At 38.2% G+C, this 22421-nt stretch overlaps 1 protein-coding gene across 2 annotated transcripts; it reads left to right on the forward strand.

The window, feature by feature from the left end:
- The first annotated feature begins 6599 nt into the window (after positions 1-6599).
- il21r.1 (interleukin 21 receptor, tandem duplicate 1) lies at positions 6600-21162 on the forward strand. Of its 2 annotated transcripts, none has more exons than XM_051407182.1 (11): positions 6600-6667; positions 8182-8372; positions 11176-11409; positions 11741-11859; positions 12153-12261; positions 13328-13512; positions 14006-14139; positions 14263-14434; positions 14630-14711; positions 16501-16594; positions 18877-21162. In XM_051407182.1, the coding sequence occupies exons 4-11, from the start codon at positions 11799-11801 to the stop codon at positions 19657-19659; spliced, it is 1620 nt and encodes a 539-aa protein (XP_051263142.1). In that variant the 5' UTR covers positions 6600-6667; positions 8182-8372; positions 11176-11409; positions 11741-11798; the 3' UTR covers positions 19660-21162. The 2 variants fall into 2 exon arrangements, with proteins under 2 accessions (XP_051263142.1, XP_051263141.1); XM_051407181.1 differs by having other exon boundaries at positions 6607-6667; positions 8179-8372.
- Positions 21163-22421: the final 1259 nt, after the last annotated feature.

Genomic DNA, 22421 nt, shown 5'->3' on the forward strand with positions numbered 1-22421 from the left:
GCACTTCAGCAGAACAGAACTGACATGTTTATGAACCTAGCACTCTTGGGCCTGTTCACACTACAGCTAAATATGGCTGTAACTTCTCATATTAGCAGAAGTAATGAAACATGTGCAAAACAAACACTTCCTTGATGAATGAGCTCAGCTGGGGGTGCCCCGGTAGCTCATCTGGTAGGGCTGGGGCCACATATACCAAGACTGTGGCCCTTTGCTGCATATGATCTCCTCTTTCTCTCCCCCATTTCCTGTCACTCTTCAGCTGTCACTATCAATTAAAAGGCAATAAAAGCCCCCCAACAAATATAAAATGGGTCATAAAATGGGGCTGGAAGGGATGACAATCATAATGTTTTATGCACAGTGAGTATTGTGCATTATATTCTTCTTGAAAACAGATTGAAATTCAAATGCTTAGGCAAAGTTATGTTTAATGCATGTAAAAATACTGAGAATATGACAATAAAGGCTGAAAGGCAGTGATTCTTCTTCTAAAGTATACAGGTGTACAGAGACACATAACATGAGCAGCTATTGTTACTGACTTTGATGAGTGCTACAATGCCCCTCGTCCTGGTGGCCTTAAGACGCTAACCATTTAACTGCAATGTCCCCAGTTTGAGTCCGGTGAAGGACCCTTGTTGCATGTTTCATGTCTTTCCCATCATAAAAAAAAGGTGCAACTGTGAATGAACAGTTATAAGAAAGTCTGACAACATTTCCCTCTGATTTTCTTTTGGAAGGACGTCATCACCTTGTCATGAGCACAGCACTGCCCATCACAGTGGCTGATTGCATAATAATAATTATGCAATTCCTTTTCCTAAATAAGTTTATTCTGACACTGGTATAAATAATTTATCCACATAATGACAACAATTTAAAAACACACCAGAACTTCATGTACTGTACAGTTTGACACCTCACAGCATTTACACCTGTGTGATGTTGGAACTGCAAGATATGTTTAATTATTATCTTCTCAACATATCCACATATCTAATACCACAAATCAAATTAAATGTGCAGCCACCTCATCTAATTCTTCATGGGTGGCAGTTTAGGAGGGGATCACCAAGGGATGCTAATTTGATTTGTCTGACCAATCACCCAATAGGGCGGCTTATCCATGACCTCTGAAACTGTGAGTTTTCCAGTTGGCTGATCAGGGCGAGAACCTTCACTTGACCCCCCTCAGCCTGTATGGTAATGTCTTTAATAGGGGGAGGGTCACTGATCGGGGAGAAAATGCGTGCAGAGCTCAAGGCCAGTAGCCTCTCTATGTCTGATCATGTCCAAAATACAACTGATGTCCAGAACAAGAGAAGCTGGGGCAGGGTCTCTCTGTGTGGAGTTTGCATGTTCTCTCTGTGTTTATGTGGGTGATCTGGTTTCCCCCACCACCAAAAACATATATGTTCTTCTATCAGTGCCCTTGACCACTGGCCTTCAACTGGAGGAGGTCCCAGGACGCTGCACAGTGGCTGCCCACTTCTGTAATACTTAGGATGGGTCAAATGAAGCGAACACGTTTGCCTTTGGGGATCATAAAGCATAACTTAACTACAAGAATCTAATGTATCTGTCTAGTGTATCACTAAAAAACTGAAAAAAAACTGATCTACTACATCTGATAATTTATCTCTGCATCCTGCGTATTATGGCTTCTGGCCTGGGACTACAGATGAAAATGATGTTATAGCTATATCTGGTACAATACATGTATTGTGCATTGCCCCTGCTACATAAACAATAAACAAAATTGCTGAAATAATGAAATAAACACACGTTAAAGGATGTCACTATGTCAGGTTTTTTTAAAAAATTTTTTTCCCCCGCTTTCCTTTCACCTGGGGGGGTTTTAGGGAATTTTTTTTGGTAAGTATTACTTAGTAATTAATAGAGTATTACTACTGGCCCTAATAATACACACACACACACACACACACACACACACACACACACACACACACACATAATTTCAGTAACAGTAACAATCCTATCTAATGATAGTTTGCTTACATGCTAAACTCAGATGGTAACAGTGATAAACATTACCTGGTAAACATCAGAAAGTTAACATTGTTGTGTTTGTTTTGCTCATGGCATAGCTTTGCCTCTAACCTCACACAGCCGCTAGCATGGCTGTAGACTCTTTGTGATTTAAACATTTATCTTCACATAGGTTCCTTTATTAGTTCCTTTACAGATTGTTTTTGTGCTGTTTTCGACAAGTTGTTGCATTCACTATAGTCTGTCTATCCACAATATCAATCAAACAAAAGGCATGCATATGCATACATCTGTATCATAATCCTATGCCAGGTATCGTCAACGATAGCAGGTAGACAGTAAAAGGGATTTCCTGGTCAGACTCCAAAGCCTTGTGAAAGCATGCGGGGCTTTACATGGAAGTACTGCGATCAGAGGACTGGAGCTCAATTAGCTACTGTTGTGGGTGGGGGCGGAGGGCAAGCAGAGGTCCAAATCCTCTCTTGCAGGCCCAGCTGGGGGGATTAAGAATGGTTCCTGTCCCGTGGCTGACCTCTTCAAAGCCTGCACAGATGTCCTGATCCCCCTCCACACACCCACCAATATCCAACACACACACACACACACACACGCACACACACACACACTCAAATACCCCTTCTCCCCAAACTCTCTCTTGACCCCACAACCAAAACAAAGCACTCAGGTGACATTTCTTATCACAAGAGCACTCACCCGCTCTTTGAATTGGTATCTCTGGTATCTCATCTCCTCTGCAGTACATCTTTCTTTCTCTTTCGTGGTCCCACTGTCTTGCCTCTGGTCCTGAGAGGGCTCCTGGTATCGGCGGTCCTTTGACACCAAGCATGTCAGATTTCTGAATGACCTTAGCATGGAAATGAGTCTGTCACTCTCAATACTCTGCTGCCCTTTGGTTTTAGTGTGCATTCAAATAGGAAACCAAGGTCAAGAGGCACGGGCAAAGACACTGCATGTAGGATTTTGAATCACACGTCTCAATAAAAATAGGAAATAAACACTTTATATGGAGATTGCTAAGAGGTCCTCTGAGGTTGGTGGTGGCCCTTTAAGGTTGTGACCCTTTTTAGGACTATAAGTCATGTCTTGGTCAAAATAATGGCCACCCAATGGGAGCCTTATTCAAGGCTAAGAAGGGCACGATGGACAATGAATGGATTAAATCACTCTAGGGGGCACAATCCAAGATTACTTTCAATCAGTAAAGACCCTCACAGTATAATCCAAATGTGAGATTAGGTATTTAGATAATTATTTTTGGTATTGGTGCCTTCTTTGGTGGGCTGAGGCTGCATGAGATTTGAGGTAGCATGGGCTCTCAGACACAACACATAATTACTTAGGTTTCTAAAAAGTCAATATCCTAGCCGGGTTCCAGACCTATGGATTCAAATAATGAAAATAATGATGAAGTACAAACAAAATGGCAACTTAGTCTGATTATCCAGCCAGCTCCTTTTTCTGTAACTTTATTATTTAAGTCAAGTAAAAAGAATACATAATGGGGTGTCTACACATGCGAAATAATAACACCAAGGCAAAAAAAAGTTATAAAAAAAGTTTAAAAAAAAGTTATTTTCTACATCAGGTCTCATCAGGATCATTCTACCACACAAAATTTGTGCCTCTTATATATTACTATTACTGCTGCACAATAAAACATTTGTCAGTTCGAATTCATATCTGTCCATGCTGAATAAATGAAATGAAACAAAATGAAAATGTTATTATCAGTTATATTTGTCTAGATTGGGGTTGAACTATATTATTATATATTATATACATTTCCGTACAAAATATTATGTCATATTTTGTGTCATACAAAACCAGCCATTAGAGATATGTCATTTCTGGCTACTTCGACAGAAAATATCATGTTGTAAAATTGTTCTGTGTTAAAGTTTGTTTTTAGTCATTTTAACCCTGCCTTAGGTCTGTTTAAACAGTGAGAGTTAGTCTAACTTAAGAGAGTAGCGTGCTTCCTTATTAAATATCAGTAGTTTTGTTGTACACTGGATAATAATGTTTAATAAACTGCTGAATTTTTGTGGCCTGTTACATGATTTTGAATGGACACCTGCCTACTAATGAGAAACAAGTGTTTTGGCCATGGCCATTGTGTAAAAGCATGTAAATCCTGCTTGGTCAAAATATAGATGATGGGGTCAGAAGCACATGGAGTTGAACAAAGCATTTTTCTGTTTCTTCATCAGAACAAAGATGTAGTGGATGCCGGTATGTTTTGAGACACTGCTATTCTTCGAGACATCTTCTCCATCTTATCAGCCATCAGCTCCTCAACTCTCCTGCTCATCCTCCAATCTGTCCATCTTCAATTTCCACTGTCACTGCTACATTCATCGCCTCTGCTGCTCCATCTCTCCCTCCCCTCCCTCATTACCCCCCACCTCAGCACAAGGCTGTCAGAGTTTTAGGGATCCGGTGAGCTGTGAAATCGCACAAATTGCTGTTGCTTTGCGTCTGGCCCAGCAACAGAGGGGGGAGATAGACAGAGAGACAGAGAAAGAGAAAGAGAGAGAGAGAGATTTTATGCTTCAACACTTCTGAACCTGAATCGCCCCGCTCCCTCGCTGCCCCTTCCTCCCCTTATTCACTCAGACATGGACAAGCACACGCACAGCTGCAAGACTGCATATCTACTACAACCCAAATACCTCCCCCCAGCGCACACACAAACACACACACACACACACACACACACACACACACACACACAGTCAACTTCTTCACCCCCACCATCACCACCACCTCTGAACATGTGACCGCACCACCGCCCTCGCCACCCTCACGGTAGAGACACCTCCACCACTTTGCTTCAGTGTGCGGGTCACTTCACAGAACAACTCGACGAGAGCCTGCAGTCCTCGAGAGGGATAAATCCCCTTCTCAACCTGAGGAGAGCTGTTTCAGCCACCTCTGCTAGAAAGAGCAAAGCCCCCCCCCACCCGCACACTACCCCCAACACACCACACACACCCTGCCCCAAGGAACACCCTCTGAGATATGAGAAAAACTGGCAAAAGGTCACAAACATACATGCTGTCTTTTTTTCTGTTCTCTTGTTTTACAGAAGCTAACAAATAGGCGGCACACTGTCTGGATTCTTGGAAGAACTTCTACTGGACTACATCACATTTCTATAATTTAAAGTTTAATTTATATTTTTATTTTCACAAGTAAATACATTAAATACATAAATACATTCCCAGTATCACACTTCAGACTGTGAAGTGCAGGGAAATCAAACTGAACTTTTCAAAAGGTTAATGATATGAATTTGACTTTAAAGAAGTTACAGCACAGACGTGTGCGGCTCAAAAATTAAACTAAGGACATAACAAAAAGGCAAACTTGAACATTTAATACAAAATGAGATTAAGCAGTTTTGACATTGTTTGCCAGTTGAAATCTATTTGATTAGAATAACTGAAGTTCTTAACTTTACCAAGAATGTCGCTCTTTAGTAAGTCATGGCTTAGTATCCTGTTATTGAAAGCATGGTTTTGAACTGCATTGTGTTCCACAACTCACTTTATGTGCCAAGTAAAGCAAAACTTGGATCTTGGTGACACTCATTCACCAACACAAATAAATACTGAGTCACTTATACAGGGGGAAAAGGACTGATACACAGTGTAAAGTAACTCCAATCTACATGTGCAAGCAGACATTATCAGGATCCCCAAGGCTGTCCAAATACATACTGTAGATGTTTTTGCTTTACACAAAGATAAACCATCTTTAGTGCCCTCCAGTGGAGAAAGTCATCCACTGCACACTGTGATGCTCTGTAGTGCAGCCTCAAAGAAATTATCTTATCTTTTAGAAATTCAAGGTTCAGCCTATTTGGAAATGTATAATATTAGAAGTAAAAAATGTAAAGTTTAGTGAAGTATTCCAAATCTGAACTTGTGATTTATAATATATTAGTTTCTAGAGGAAGAAGGAAAGTATGTCAGATGAGTAACATAACACTGATGACATTTGCGCTCCTGGTACACTTCCGTAAAAAGTGACATGTGTAAGAAGTAGAAAGATACTGTAAAATGGAAAACAACAAGTCAATTCAAGGTTCCAGTATTTTAAGTTATAATACATTATTTATTTTTTATGCAATTTATATGCTCAAGGATATTGTTTCCATTATAAAAGAAAAGGCAATACATTTGTGTGTCACCTTTTTTTTATTATAGAGAGAAGAATTCTACTTCTTTACCTTATTAAATGTAAAAGTTAAGAGAAACATAGAAGGAATCGACCCTAAAATGCAAAGTGTCCAAAGGAAAACTGCTCATTGTGAATAACATGGCTCAATTTCACAGTGTTATTCCTCACACATTTCTGAATGCACATGCAGGTTTTCTCAGTGGTTAACTCGCAGGTGGAGGCCTACGTGCCTCCAAACCATGTGTGTTTGGGTTGCATTGTATTCTGTGCTGCTTTTTCACATTCTACATATGCTGCAACACGAGGGGTTAATTTGTTTTAAACATTATAAAGGTTAACTTTTAACTAGCTACATCCTCTGTATGGAATCAGTTCCTCCATCTGCTTCAGCCCTGAACAAGAGCTTCAGTCAGCAGGACGCTGCATCCTTTGTGATCGACCTTAAACTGTAAGTATTTTAATGATCTAACATAATCATAATGTGGAGACATTTTATTTGCTTTTAGTCGGTATATACTGTTTGTTGTGGATTGCAGGATAATATACTAGAAAGTAGCCTTTTATTAGCATTTATTGTATTTGATTTGTTATAAACATGAGAAATTGAACCTGATACTGGGTACCTGACTGTCAAGAGTCACCGCTTGGAAAAAAGCTGCAGGCATGTGCAGAATGTGGATGTACAAACAGAATAACAAAATATTCAAAACAAACAAACAAACAACCACTGCTAGTCAGTACAAAATGAAAACAATGAATACATGTATATTAGTGTGTGTGAGCTGGTGCATACAGTATCAACCATTAACAGTATAGATAAGGTAAAAACACATTGTAGGCTTTCCAAATGTCATATTACATGGAAATTAATATGGATTAATGCATACAAGTAAACAGTATCACACTCAGCTTCTCACATTTATTACAAAAAATAAATTCCGTGAAAACCGGTTCAGAATAAAGCGAGTTACAGTCGATTGTGTGGCGAAGTCTGCATCTCTCAGTATTGATTACCAGCGGATCTCACCGTCGCAATATGGCGGCCGCGCAGACGCATTAGGCACGGACTCATACAGCAATGTTTCTATAATATTATTCTAACTGTTGTTGTTGACTGTTTATATTCAGTATGTGGTTGCTGTTGAGGCTGAGCTTCCTTTCACTTTTAATGTGTTTCTTGGCAGTGAAAGCAAATAATTAAAATCGAAATGTTATTTGCTCCCAGTCAGAATATAAACTACTGTTTGTTGTGGGGGGGAATGGGGGCTGTGCTAACAATGAGCTACCGAGCTAGACCGTTAATAATTGTACCTGAGGGGACAAAGTGGATTTAAAGTTGGAGCAAACTCAAAATGAATTGCAGGAGATTGTATCAACCAAGCCACATAAACAAATGATTCATATTATGAGAGACTACGATGTGAAAACGAAAGGAGAGATACATAACGGACTTCCCCAGTGTGTGAGTTACTTATATAGGAATTGGTATTTTCTACAGTATATTCCCGTTACTGAAATTAGGTCCTCCCTCCCCCTCTGTGTGTGTGTGTGCGTGTGTGTATTATTAGGGCCAGTAGTAACACTCATATTCTCTTGGGGAACAGGTTTTTTTTTAAAAAATACCATAAGATCTCCCAGGTGTTAGATTATCAAGACAGGTGCCACAAAAGCCCCCTTATTTAAAATTAAATTCATTTCATATAATGTATTGTTATTTCTATTTGGCCCACAGATTTTTAAACTATGTTAAAAGTTTCATCACAGGTTTGTCTTTGACCCCGTTGAGTAATATCCATATCATAATCATTCACTGTTTGACACTCACTTTTTCGAGAAAGCCTAGATACTGTGCATCAGTCCTACTTCCCCCTTGCACAAAACATGCTTCTCTCTTTGTTCATAACATATCTCTCTCTCTCTCTCTCTCTCTCTCTCTCTCTCTCTCCTGCTGAATTGCAGCAGAGCCTCCATCAGTTGGTGCAGAGTGCAAAGATGGCAATTCTGCAACCTCTGCAATTCATGTGGTGCTTCGACAGCATAGATCTCCTATCCTCAAGTGAACTGTGGACTTGCATGCCAGTAAAGTCACAAACCCTGTGATGAAATAGTTTGGGGAAGTATAAGAAGAGAACTGCAAAAATAAAACAACAAAGGTAGATTATCTCTCACACAACTTAAATGTCACAATTTGTCATCATCTATAACCTTTATCTTACCTTTTGCTTTAATATTGATTTCATTATGCACTTAACTTTGCACACAAGTGACGCCTGTATGTGCTTAGCTTTTACCAAAGCACACCTTAACCTATTAATAGTAGTAATAATAGAACATTTTAATCATTACAAAACAGGTAAATGTTGTCAGCAATAATATGGCTAAATAGGATCAATGATCAGAACCTTTATCCTATTAAATATCTATATAATAAACATTGTCACTGACATTAAAATGTGACACATTTAACAATCTCTTTCAATGTGAAACTTATCTGATCAAAATGAAGTGAGCACTATAAATGTCCCCTCTGATAGAGATATAAAACACAACTCTCCATACAGTTATCAAAATGACATTCTGGTGTCTGAGTGATAAAATGCTGTAGAAGACAAACTGTCTTTTTCAGAATTAAATCACAAGTTCACACCTACATTTCATTTCGTGGAAATAAAACAGAAAATAAAATAACAAGTCAAATTTGTCACCTAAGAGATGACCAAATTATATGTTGATTGTATTATGTATTATTTTATTTAATTATATATTAATATGACACTGTAACAACATTGGAAAAGCTATTTCCACCTCATTTCCCACACCACTACATTACAGCTGCAGTTTCTCTTTCTGACTCCATTTTTACAAACCAACCTGGTTTCTCCCGTGCACTGAATATGGCCAAAGGTTTTGCACATCTGCATATTCTCACACAGAGAATGAATCAACACAACAGAAACAAACGCTCCTCTCGGAAACAAGAGTGAGACTACTGTGACCAGAAGACTCAGTGCACTCAATGTCTGCACTTTGTGCACAGTGGTCACAAACAATGCTTTTCTTTACTGTATATGGTAGATGTGATGAAAGTAAAAATAAATAACTGTGTTAAAAGAAGTAGATTAAGTTAAGTAAATGTATTTTCAGTCTAGTCTATAGTTGGCAGAAGAGAAACAAAATACTTGAGAAGGTCAGCTGCTGCAGGTTTATGTTAAACCTTATCTACAGTGACCTCTAGTGGCATTATAAGTGTTTGTACAGGACAGAGCAGCTGCATTTTGTCCACTGGCTGTATGCTGTCAGCCATAATGTAGCCCCATACACAACAAACTGCGATGCACTGTGAGTTCTGACACCTTTCTATCAGAACCAGCATTCACTTTTTTTTTTAGTAGTTTGAGCTACAGTAGCTTGTCTGTTGGATCAGACCACAGCCTTCTGCTCCCCATGTGCATCAGTGAGCCTTGGCCACCCATGACCCTGTCTCCGGTTCACCGCTTTTCCTTCCTTGGACCCCTTTTGATGTTACTGACCACTGCAGACTGGTAACACCCCACAAGAGCTGCAGTTTTGGAGATGCTCTGACCCAACCGTCTAGCCATCACAATTTGTCCCTTGTCAAAGTCCCTCAAATCCTCACACTGCCCATTTTCATCAACTCTGAGGACAAAATGTTCACTTGCTGCCTAATGTACCCCACCCACTGATAGGCGCCATGATAATGAGATAATCAGTGTTATTCACATCACCAGTCAGTGCTCATAATGTTATGGGTGATCGGTCTATAATGACAGAGCAACAGCCAACAGACGCAGCTGCATCAGCATCTTACAAGGTAATGCAATACTATAGTATTACATTCATTTATACTCAATCCTTATGGGGAAATGTATCTCCTCCTTTAACTATCAGCTGAAGTACAGCAGGACTGCAACTGCCAATAATCTGCAGATTATTTTAATTAATCAATTCATTATTGAAACAATGAAAAAAGGTTAAACAAATCAACAAATGTCTTGTTTTCTCCAAGCAACAGTCCAAAAAAACAAACATATTTTATTTAATATAATATGACAAGGAAAAGCTGTCAGTTCTTCCTTTGAGAAGCTGCAACTGTCAAATGTTTGACATTGTTGCTTGTAAAGCAACTCACAGTAAACAATTATCAAAATAGTTACCAATTAATTGGTCACAAAGGATATATCGTCCAGCCCTTGCTTTGTTCATATACCACTAAACTAGTCCAGGTGCTGAAGTTCTGTGTGATTTTTGTGTGATAGAACGACATTTAGCTTTGACTAATAGCGGTACAATGACATTAAAAGAGATGCGTCTGCACACCTACTTGGGGATTTGAATACCACAAAGGCCCACCCATTATATATATTAAAAAAAACTGTTGTTTTATTGTAATATAATTTAGATGGCGCATAATATACACATGCATCATGATTCTTATGGTTCAACTCGTCCACAGTGCTCTGAGTTAATAATATTTAGAGATAATTAAAAATTAACTCTGAGGGGCTCCACAGTAGCACTATGACTCATTTAGCTTCAAGCAAGACGCATTCTGTTGGAAACTACTGAAAACCCCTGATAAATTGTTATTGTAGACATGTAGGTGTATGATAAGGGTCTTTTGAAAAGTATCAAAAACCATCTGTGGTGTCAATGTGTAGAATCATCTCGGTACTGAAACATGTACTAGGCAAGTTTTGAGTAAATGTTAAAAATGATATGAGCAAGGAGGTGTTTTGTAAGAATTAATACATTTTGTGACAGTATAACACACATTTGCGGAACAAGCTCAAAGTTAATAAATATCTCTGTATATTTCTGTCCTGTCAGTAGAATCTATTATTATTTGTCTTCCTTCATTTACGTGTCAAAAGAATAATGACGATGTTAGAATTAGAAAGATAATTTTCAGTTTCCTGTTGCCTTTTTTTTCTCTAGGTAACAATTTTATATTCATAGCAGCAGTGTGGATGTGGTGGGAAGGCACCACACAGACACCACTCAAAGGGTTTGAAACCACATCCTTAGTCACGCCACTGATGATGATGACGCTTTCGCGCTGAACATGTCATGAACATTGTTCCACTCAACAGTCTCACACAGGCATCAGCGCGTTGGGGACTCTGTTAGCTCGTTGACTGATCAAGTGGCTGCATTTTGAATTTAAAAAAGGTAAGACGCTACATGAGAACAGAAAATGTTGATGAATGATGTTCTTTTTTTGAGCTGGTTTGAGAGAATCTGTCAATTAATTACTTTTTAATTCTGGCACGTAAGTGTGTGGAAGCTCTTTTATAAATGTATGTATTTATTGGTGGTAAAGCTAATGATGTTGTTTACCACATCAGAAATGGAACATGTGTGTCTTTGATAACTAAATAACCGTTGTTCTAACACAGTTTAGCGTCAAATCCCACAGGAAGGCTTAATCTTGTTTTTGGTTCTTTAAATACTTTTTCTTCTTTTCTTTTTTACCACAAAAAACGATTATATCTATATTTAGTTTCAGGTGCTGTGTTTCCTCCTGTCTACCCAGTGGCTGATAATAGTGGGTTGTCCCCATGGCTCTGAAGCCTGCATTCTTATTGTTGCTGTGGGGCCTCACTTTGTTTGTTCACGATGGTAAGTTGGCTAATCTATCTTGTCTGATCAATAGCTTTCACTTGTACTGGTATGAAGTGAATGATGAATGATAGAGAAAGGTAATTCCCGCTTAATGTACTCTATTTAATATTTAGCTGACTATTTCACTTATGTACATCGTTGTGTCTAAGTTTCTTTTGAAAATATTTTTTTTATTTCAGTGTGATTTTCTTGGTAAACAAAAAATGTAAAGGGTTAGATGTTCATAGAGCATGAATATAAAATGTATTGCAACCTTGTATATCTGACAGCACTTCTCTTTTGTGCTGCAGTCACACCTTTTTGCAATGTCATCTGCTCGACGGACTACAATGTTTCACTGAACTGTTCTTGCTCAGGCTCTGTGCCGACATATCCTGTCTCCATCAAAGTGACATGCAGGTACAACTTGTCTGTTAATGTTAAGTGGGACTGTTAATGAATATGCTTTATGTTGGTGCATTACACAATACATGACTTCATCATACCACTAACTTAAATTCAAATGGTAGCCTGGGAGCTTGCTGTTGATTTTAACCTCTAAATAATAGTGACAAGGATCACCAATTAGGGTAATTCTTAGGAATTATGATAATAATGACAGTAATATTAGCAAGATCCTATGTCGTTACTTGTGATTGACTTGTGAGCAACTTATGGGTAACTCTTGCGTCATAGCAGTTGCTTTGGAACAACTCTAATGGTCTGATCTAATGGAAACACTTGCTGATTAGATATTTAACTCACTGCACTTTATTGCACCTTTGCCAAAATGTTTTCAATATTAACATCCTTCACTGATCCGATAATGTGAGATTTCATTTTTTATTGTCATACATGTAAGCAGTAGAGCCCAACTGATGCGATATCGATGTTTGATTTCTAACAATGGGCTACATTATGTTCTGTTAATTGTTTTTTTAACATAAAAGTATCACATCAACAAATATATTTTTTGGGTTTTGAACCGCTACTCAGAATAACAACCAGTTTGAATACATCACCTTGGGTTGTGGGGAATGTCGTTTGTTCACTATTGACTATTATTTATTTTTTGACAGAAGAATAATTCAATTAATTGAGAAAACAGTTGGTAGATTAATCAATCATGAAAAAACATCCTTAGTTGCAGCTAGTTAAGTTATTGCCCGGGCTCTAATAAGAAACTATTAGCAGCTGAATACAAGGAAAGAGACTTAAGTGACACACCAACAGGAAGCATTACCGTCATATAATTCTTTGTATGAAACAAGTAGGCAGGTAAACAACTCGAGGCTTTGCTTACGTCTCTCCAATGAATTTTTGCTCTAAATAGACCTGAATGATGTGAATTTAAGCTTTTTATATACCTGCACTGCAGTTCTGCTTTAAATCAATCTCATACTACAAAACTACAACTTTTAGTGCTTAGATGTTGACTGATGTCACAGAGCATTACTGATTAAAACACACTGTTTATCTGTTGTAGAGATGAAGACCTTGTGGTTACTGGCAGCTGTGAAGTCAAGCCTCCTCAATCCTGGTGCGTCATGTATCCAGAAGACCTTTATATGATTGCAGGCTTTGGAACCAGGTGTACTTCATCAGCCAGTCAAGGTGATCAAGTGATAATGAATACCAATGAGTCATCTAGTTGGGCCCTGACTGATGTTGGTAAGTCATGTGACTTGACATTTCAGTATTTTTTATTTCTGCTGAACAGACATTAGGATAACACAGAAATGAACAAGGCAGTTACATCACATATGACATGCTTAGTGGCAAAATATGTGGGTGGAAGATGTTTAAAGAAAGAAATTAAAGAAAGTTTGTTGTTGATTTCTCTTCATTCTTCCAGTATTTTGTTTTTCACATTTTAGACATGTTCCTTCTTGTTGAATATAGCCGCCTCTTACCAATAGTCTAAATGAGTTACTATAAACAATTTTCTGTTAAGTTCAGAAAACCCAGAGATGACAAGAATAATACTGGCAACTTTCCCAACATACCCAGTTGTCGTTTGGCACCCACCCACCTGCTTTACCCTTCAGATTAAGAAAAAAAGATAAAAACGATGTTCAACTGTCAGTTGTGGTGAATTTTTGGCATACACACATTTTCAATTTCATAATATTCCCCATGTCCCCTTGGGACTTTACTTTCACAGTGAAACCTCTGCCCCCTTTCGATGTTCAAGTGACAAACACTCTTGAGTTCTACAACATCACTTGGGACCACAACAACAAAGAAGACTGTCTCACATACACAGTGCGCTTAAGAGAAAGCAAAGACTTGTCGAAGGTAATATGGGAGCAAGAACACCAAAATAAAAACTGAAAATGGACTTGAGCTGTTGCAGTATATTACCGTCTCTAGTGATGACTCCCATGCAAAGCTGTTTTGTTTTTTATTCCTTTCTTACAGGATCCAGTTGACTCTTTTTCAATGATAGAAGAGAAGTACATTCTGTTAGACCATAAGAAGCTGCAACCACATGTCAACTATACTGTGGATGTTAAGGCCAGAATGTGTCCTGGGGTTCTCTATGAAGGTCCATGGAGCGAGTGGAGTTCCACTGAACAATGGAGGACTACAGGTACTTAATCAGAGATTGAAGGTAGAAGAGCATTGTACCTTCCAGCCCGAAACCAGGATGTAATCAGCTTTTGTCTCATGCTGAATCAAGTGTGTCTTTCTGCACTGATCCATGTTTCAGAAACAGGAAGTGTGAAGTTTGTTTATCGTAGAAGTTTAGCCAGTACATATTTTATATATTATGTCTCTTTTACAGGAACTGATGAATATTGGTGGTACTTCCTCCTGCCCATCGTTCTTGTCCCTGTTCTCCTGTTGCTGTGTTTTTCACAAAAACCGTGAGTACTGTAAACACTGGAGTTACTTTCATTTTTTACAAGTTTGAGAATTTACCTCCATTCCTTTTTTAAAGCATGTGTGGCTCCAGTGGGATCAGCTTGAACCTTGCTGCTGTTGGTGCTGAGTTGCTAGCTGAACCTAAAATTATCCCTGGTCCACATTTCTATAATTACCAAAATATGGCGGGGTTTGCCACCTTATACCATTTACCACACAACTTCAACTCATCTGTCGATGTTCCAAAAAAAAAAGAATATATTTGGACTGAACCAACAATTACTATAGACTATAGACATGAATTATGCTAACCCGTTTGAATTTACACATAACTGAATCTGCATCCACTGCACAGAAAAATGACTTAGCAAAGTGAAAGCAGATTTAGTCTTAAGGTCAGCATCACATTGTTTTCCAGTAAGTGATTAACAAAGCTTCAATCTACACTTTCCTGGCATCACCTCCCACATATAGAGAAACCACTGCTGTGCTGTACGTGCAGCGACACATTGCACTGAAATGGCTAGCAGACATAGGAAGTCATGCAAAGCATCAGTGTCAGACAACCGAGAGCACCTCACTTATTAAGAGCACAGAGTTACAAGGGGGAAAAAAAGACAAGCTTGGAAAAGTAAATGTACTTGAACTTGAATTAAGTATTTCTGTTTGTGTCTATCCAGTTTAGGCAATATAAGATGACATCATCTGTGAGCTATAATGATTTCAACTTTGGTTTTGGTTCAACGAGCTTCTTACATAAGCTCTTTGCAATGAATCTCATTAGTAGTAGTCTGCATATGCTGCACAGACATCTGTAGGTAGCTACACGGAGTTAAACTAATCCTTTCGTCATGAAGGTTATAATGGTGTGTCAACTTTATGATCGTTTTGGAGGCTGCAGTTTGTAGTGCTGTGGAATTTTATTGTGTTATTGCAGGTGTATCTCAAAGACTATATATAGATTGTAAACAGACAGAACAGTATTATACACAGCACCTATTATTTTTGCTGGCAAACTAAAATTCCCCCTGCTGTTTTTACAACACTAGCCACCTTGCTGTTGTTTGCCATGGTCAGGTTACCATAAAAATATAATTATTATCATTGACATACAGTTTTTCAGGTTAATTTGATTTACCCCCAAATCCTTTTCCTTATATAAAATGGTCCCTGATTAGCATCCTTCAAGTTCACATCAACATTGTTTTAGACTGCACTAGTTTTAGCTAGTTGTACCTTATAAACCTAATAAACTGAGTGTATATTTCTGACTCAAAACTCTCTTGCCAGTATAGAAAAATGAGTGCAAACTAACACTGCGAATTAGGAAATAATTGCCACAAGGGGGGCATGACGTGGACAGTTTTGACCTCAGTCAAGTGTTTTAGATATATATACGCAAGATTTACACAATGTGATGTGATGTGACAGCTGATTAATTTAAGAACATTCTGTTAAAGCTATTTACAGTAAAGTGTGTGTTAATGTAAAAGAGATTAACACACTGTACCTCTTAATAAGGTATACCTTTCCTATTCTGAGTCAACACTAAGATTAGACTTTGACTCACAACTTCATCTTTGCACTTATAATAATTCACATGAATAACATTTTGTGCAGCACCATTGGTTTTGAGGTAGAAAGCTGTTGCCTTTTGGTCACGACTCTACTTCTGCTCGAAGTCACGTACTGAAAACGAAATCACTTAATTAATCTTGACACAGCACAGTTGAATTATACATTTTTATAAATCAAAGTTATTTTTCTAAAATAATTTCACATTTGTTTCAGGTATTGGCAGAAAAAACTCCAGGTTATCACATACGTCCCCACACCAAATGAGTTTTTCAAGCCCCTCTACCACAACTATGGAGGGAACTTCAAGGTAAGAGAAAGCAAAACACCCTCCACTTATTGGGTTTGTGTGTAATTTCCAAATTGGCCCACCAGGTGTTGCCCAAGAGGGGACTTTCAGCACATCTGTACCCTGTTTGATGGGACTTTCCCTCAACCTAACATTTAAGGGCCTTCATGCTATAAATGACTCAGTGCGCAGGGGCTTCAAGAGGCTTTTGTTTTTCATATGTCTGACATGCTGTGGGTAGATATTTGTCTATGACAGCCCAACCTGTTCCACCCCAGTGGAAAATAACCCTGGTACATCTATTTCAGATCTTTGATGTGTCATTTTGTCAGGCTTTTGTTTTTTTCACCTTATAGGAGCACAAAGTGAGAATTATGTGGTCTACATTTTTTAATCTCTTACTGATGTTTCTGTGATTATCTTTTCCATAACCTTTTTATATTTTCCCCTAATGTAAATTATTATTTCTGTCTCTTGACACCCAGAGATAAGCAGAAATATACTCCCTCTAATATATAAAAGAACCAAAAGAAACCTGAAACCCGTCTAAATATCTAGAATTACCTAAAGAATTGGATGCTACACAATAATGCTAAAGTCAACAAACTTTAAAATGACTGTGCATCTGTTTGTCATTTGTCCAATAAATAACTGCTGTTTCAGAACAAAACAAAACTTCTTTTCACCATCTTCAGCCATAGATTTGAATGTTGTAGGCTTATATGCTTTATCACTATAATATCAGTATTGTCAGGAGTGTAGATATTCTCTGGTAATAAATCAATAATCAATTACAACATCATCATATTAACTGCATTGGGGTATTCTGCCAAAAAATATTGTGATATTTGATTTTGTCAGTTGCTCCTTGTGTGAAGTTACAAAGGTTGGTCAGCAGAGTGCGCTAATGCAGCACATAACAAGAGCGGAAGTACGAGAGAGAATGTGACACTGAAGAAGTTCTTTATTTAGCACTGCTTTGTTGTACTCTCTTCACTATGCTAAAGGTGCTAAACTTGGCCAAAACAGAAACATTAAACAAATATACATTTAAAATACTTTGTCTCTCGAGGGGTGAGTTAAGCCTCTTTACAAATACAAAATAAGTAAATATAATATGTTGACAATAATATACAATCTACTCCAAAGGAGTTACGTTTAGGTAGATGGTGAACATGCTGCTGAGCCTCTGTCTGCAATAGCATCTGTATTTTCACAAAATCTCTGTCATAATACAGTTTGCTTGTGTTGATGGCAGATTGAGATTTATTCGGAAATACTCCACAACTGAATTTACATTAAATTTGCCACCAGTCCCCCATTATAGAGTTATTTTTATGAAAGAAGTTCACGCATACTTTATATTTAGTTTCATATTTACGTTCTTATACACAGTATGTGGATATTTCACATTACATTCATAAAACATATTTTAATTTCATATCATAATTCACATGTATGCAACAGCATCCTAGATATTGTTTAGTAGTAGGTGAAAGCGTGAGAGTTGAACAAGATGTCTGTAGTGTTAAGAGCTTTTTGACAGTCTTCAAAGAGAGTTCCTCTGCTATTTTATTTTTTGTACATCACATCTTTAGGATTCTAGTCTGAGTGTGCTATCTTACTTTTGTGGTGCAGACTGTTTGCATTTTCTGAGCGTATCTGAGTAGTCAATGTGCCTCTGTACCGCAGGATGTGGTGACCTTTGCATAAAGAAACTGATTCATGCTTATCTTGCTGAAGTCTATAGAAACTGCAGAAGCTTTATATTTTAGTAACATGGTTTGATGAAGCCGTGTAAATTTAATACTTTAAAAAGTGCATCAAAGTAAAACTCTGAATTACTCAATACCTACAGATATATTTCTTAATTAAGCACATAATATAAAAATGGGCTCCATTCATTATGTTGTATCAACTCATTCATGTGCGTCATTTGCTTTCTTGACTAGAATTAGATGGAAAGATAAATGCCTTCAAAAGTGAGTCTACAGCCAGCAGCTGCTTAGCTTATCTTAGAAAGCAGGAGGACACAGCTAGTCTAATCACTTCTAAATCTCACAAATTAACACGTTTCTTCTTAATCCATACTTAAACAGAAGTGTAAAAGTGGCAAGGAGTTGTATGCATCATATGTATATATATATATATATATATATATATATATGAGAGTGGTTTCAATCTTTTTACCGGACTCTCGGCAAGAAAGTAAATAAGCAGCTATTTCTTTGTACATGCATATGCCAGTGTTATGTATTTAGGCCAGTACTCCAAATTAATGTCTTCCATTTTCTGCGTTGTAGGAGTGGGTGAAGCCTGCATTCAGTGAGTATGATTACCTAAGGATCAACCCACAAGTTCAGATGAAAAGTGAGAAGCAGCACGATGTCCTCCAATGGAACAATGAGAAACAAAGCTGCAAGGAGGACAGTGAGATGAAACAAGATGGCAATTTCCTCCATATGCTGCAGCCTCACAGCAACTCGTTGGTGTTCTTTCAGGATGGTGGCAGTTCACAGGGCACCAGTCACTCCACCGGACATATCTCTATCCATACTGTGACCCTGTCTGGAGAAGAAGAGTTTGAGGAGGAAGTCGTGTCACAGAGCTCTGTTAACACCCTCAGAGGTTACCAAGATGGAGAAAGCTTTGGTTCATTTGGAGAAGACAACAGAGAACATGCTGGCTATGATTTACAGGAACCTCAGATGTCCAGGTTGGATAGACAAAGTGGGGTATTACCACATCATGAAAACCAAATATCTATTGACTTATCAGTGGAAAATATAAACTTTCAGCCACGTGTCCAGCTTAATGAACCAGAGAGGGTATCTCTTGACTCATTCGTCTCAAACGAGCAGTCGGAAGATGGGTATCCTCATGTAGACTTGGACACCATTGACAGTGGTTTTGGAGAGTGCAGCAGCCCAGGAGCCTCAGACTCAAACATAGCAGAGCAGATAGACTCTGATTTATTTTGTGAGCACAGAAGCTCAAATTCTAACTATGTAAAGCAGTGGATGGTATGTAGCACTATTCAAGAAGACTCCAGCTCTTCAGAGAACGAACTTCACGAAACACAGTGATTATTATTGCTGATTTACTGCCACATCTGCATGTTGTAGTGCTATGGGACATATTTAACTGATGGACATTATTGTGGACATTTCAAGAAAACAGACTTTAATTAAAAGTAAACTGGAAGTCCTCAGCATACAATCCTGTACGTTCTTTTCACCTTGAATTGTTTTAGTTGTGCACTTTCTACTGTGTATATAGTCATGTTTCTTTGTTTTTAAAACACTTGTCATTGTGTTATTGGCTTTTTCTTTCTTTAAATTTACTAATAGATCATAATGAAGTCTAAGTATGTTTCACAGTGTATACAGCTTCATATTGTCATGGTCATGCATGCTTCATTAGCTTGTACTGCAGCACCAGCAAGCAAGCGGCCTTATCAACATCTGATAATGTTTGTTTTCCTTGTACATGCATTTTGTCAGAAACCACTGCAACCTCCATCCTGTTTTTTGCAATGTCAGTAAAAAGAGCAAACTTGGAGAAAATGCAATCTGTAAACAGAGATGATTATTTCTGTGGCCTTGACCTAATTCTTCGGAGGGAAGTGGAGAAACATCCCAGACTAGCTTTGACAATCTATTCTTTCACCTCGAGTTATATAGAGAATATATGCAGAGTAAATTTGTTATCCTTTGACAAATGGCATGTTTCACATTTACACAGTTACTGTACTTGATGGGTTTTGCTTTTCTGAGCCAATGTTGCGTATTTTTCCTGCCCCAAGCAAATGTATTTATGATATAAAATCAGGATATTTGAAGATGTTTGAAGGTACATATTTGGTGAACATCATTGATTGATCATATATAGTGTGTCTGATGGTGGATTTTCCCTACTGAAAGGGCTCCTGGTGGTAGCTGTAGTGGGAGGGAGAAGTCCGGTTAATTTACTTTCCAGATCAAGAGTTTCCCTGAAAGCTGAGGGTCCCGCAGTATTTGTTTTTAAAGTCTTTTTCTTCCCAATACACCTACCGGTACCTGTTTTCCATAAGCTTCTGACGCAATGAATGATTTTTCACCAAATAAATAAAATCTACATTCACATAGAGTGCAGTCTGTAAGTACAGAATGTTGATGTTTTTCATCAATGACCCTTTAATGGAGCGAAGCTTGCGAGCTAGTTCAGGCAGGTCAACTCGAGCAGCGCTGATTACACACATGACATGCCTTATTCCATAATCCCTAACCAAGCGCTCCCTCCCAATCTGGCGGTCTATTTAAACTGCACAATTTCCCAGGTCTCCCTCTGCTCTCTCAGTGCCGCTGTTGCCTTGCATCCATATTATTGCTGCTGCTGCTGCTGCTGCTGCATAACCTATTGCTTCCTGTTGCACTGTAAGCCCCACCACCACCCCAGCATCCACCTGTAGGCTCCGACTGGGAGCCTACAGAGGTATTTGCGCATCACTCCCCAATATCTCATGTGAACATATCTGCGGGGAGTGATGAGGTCGGAGCCTAGACGCCAAAATGTAATATGCTATACTGTTTAATAAACATTCCACGTGAGTTGGCTGACTGAAATGCTAGTTCTGATAGAAAGGTGTCAGAACTCACAGTGCATCACAGTTTGTTGTCTATGGGGCTGCATACCATTATGACCACCAAGGTGCCCAGGTGGTGTTATGGCTGATCGGTGTAAATAAAAGACAAGCACAGAATCTTCTTGATTATTAAAAAGGAGATTGTTGTGAGACCATCAGTACAGGTCACCTGAGTTCTATCAGATAAATATGCATTAAAATATGTGTTTGTCCATTCTGGGCTACAAGGCAGTTCAACATAGATCAAAACTGCAAAAGAATATTATATAATAATAATAATATATATTTCTTTTTGTGATCAAACTTTTATTTTGTTTTATAAGTTCAGGTAGTTTACATCAAACATCCACAGCGCTACCCTTCAATTCCAGTTTCATCATACATGGTTTAAGAAAACACAACAGAAAAAAGAATTAAGAAAATTCATTCATATTCTTTCTTGTTCCGATAATATTTTTGGACTTATATTGTCTTTCAGGGTTATTTAAAGTCTTTCAGAGTTCATGACTGTATAAAGTAGAATGAAGGTTTTCAGGTTGCAGTCTGGGAATTAAGAGTGGTGGTCTCTTTAACAAAGTCAGACATCATTAAAATCAGAAGATATATTGCGTTCCCAAACTATAGCAAACACAACGGAAGCTGACACTTTAATTGTTCGTCAGTGCAAGTTAACCTGGAACGAACCTAAATTAGTGTCTCTGCCCAGAAGGAGATGGTTTTACTGTTGGGAAAATGTATTTTGGCAACTGAGGGCTCCATATTAATTACTTTAAGGTAAATATTAAACCAAAGTGACATATTAAGCATGTGTGGTGTTTGCCAGCAAAGGGCCAACATCTTTTTTTGCAGCAGTCAGACCAGCTGACATTATACTTCTTTGTAAGTATGTCATCGTTAGAGATGACACGTCTTTTAGAAGTACAATAATAGGAGAATGAGGTACATCAACTTTTTGTATCTGTGACAAAGAAAGACCAACTTGTCTCCAAAACTGGGCAAATTTTCTGCAGTCCCAAAAGGGGCATAAGTGAGACAACTTGACCTTCTGAGCAGAGGTGCCATGACAGAAAATGAATTGTCACCCTTGGTGGCAAGCAAGATGTTATTGTTAATGGGGCCCAGAGTTTTCTAAACAAGGAAATTAAGTTAAGTTCAATATATGTGCATTTTATATATGTTTACATGTACATACAGAATGTATATGTACATTTCATGATTATATAT

The sequence above is a fragment of the Dicentrarchus labrax genome, unplaced genomic scaffold (assembly GCF_905237075.1).
Source record: "Dicentrarchus labrax unplaced genomic scaffold, dlabrax2021, whole genome shotgun sequence".
NCBI classification, from domain to species: Eukaryota; Metazoa; Chordata; class Actinopteri; family Moronidae; genus Dicentrarchus; species Dicentrarchus labrax.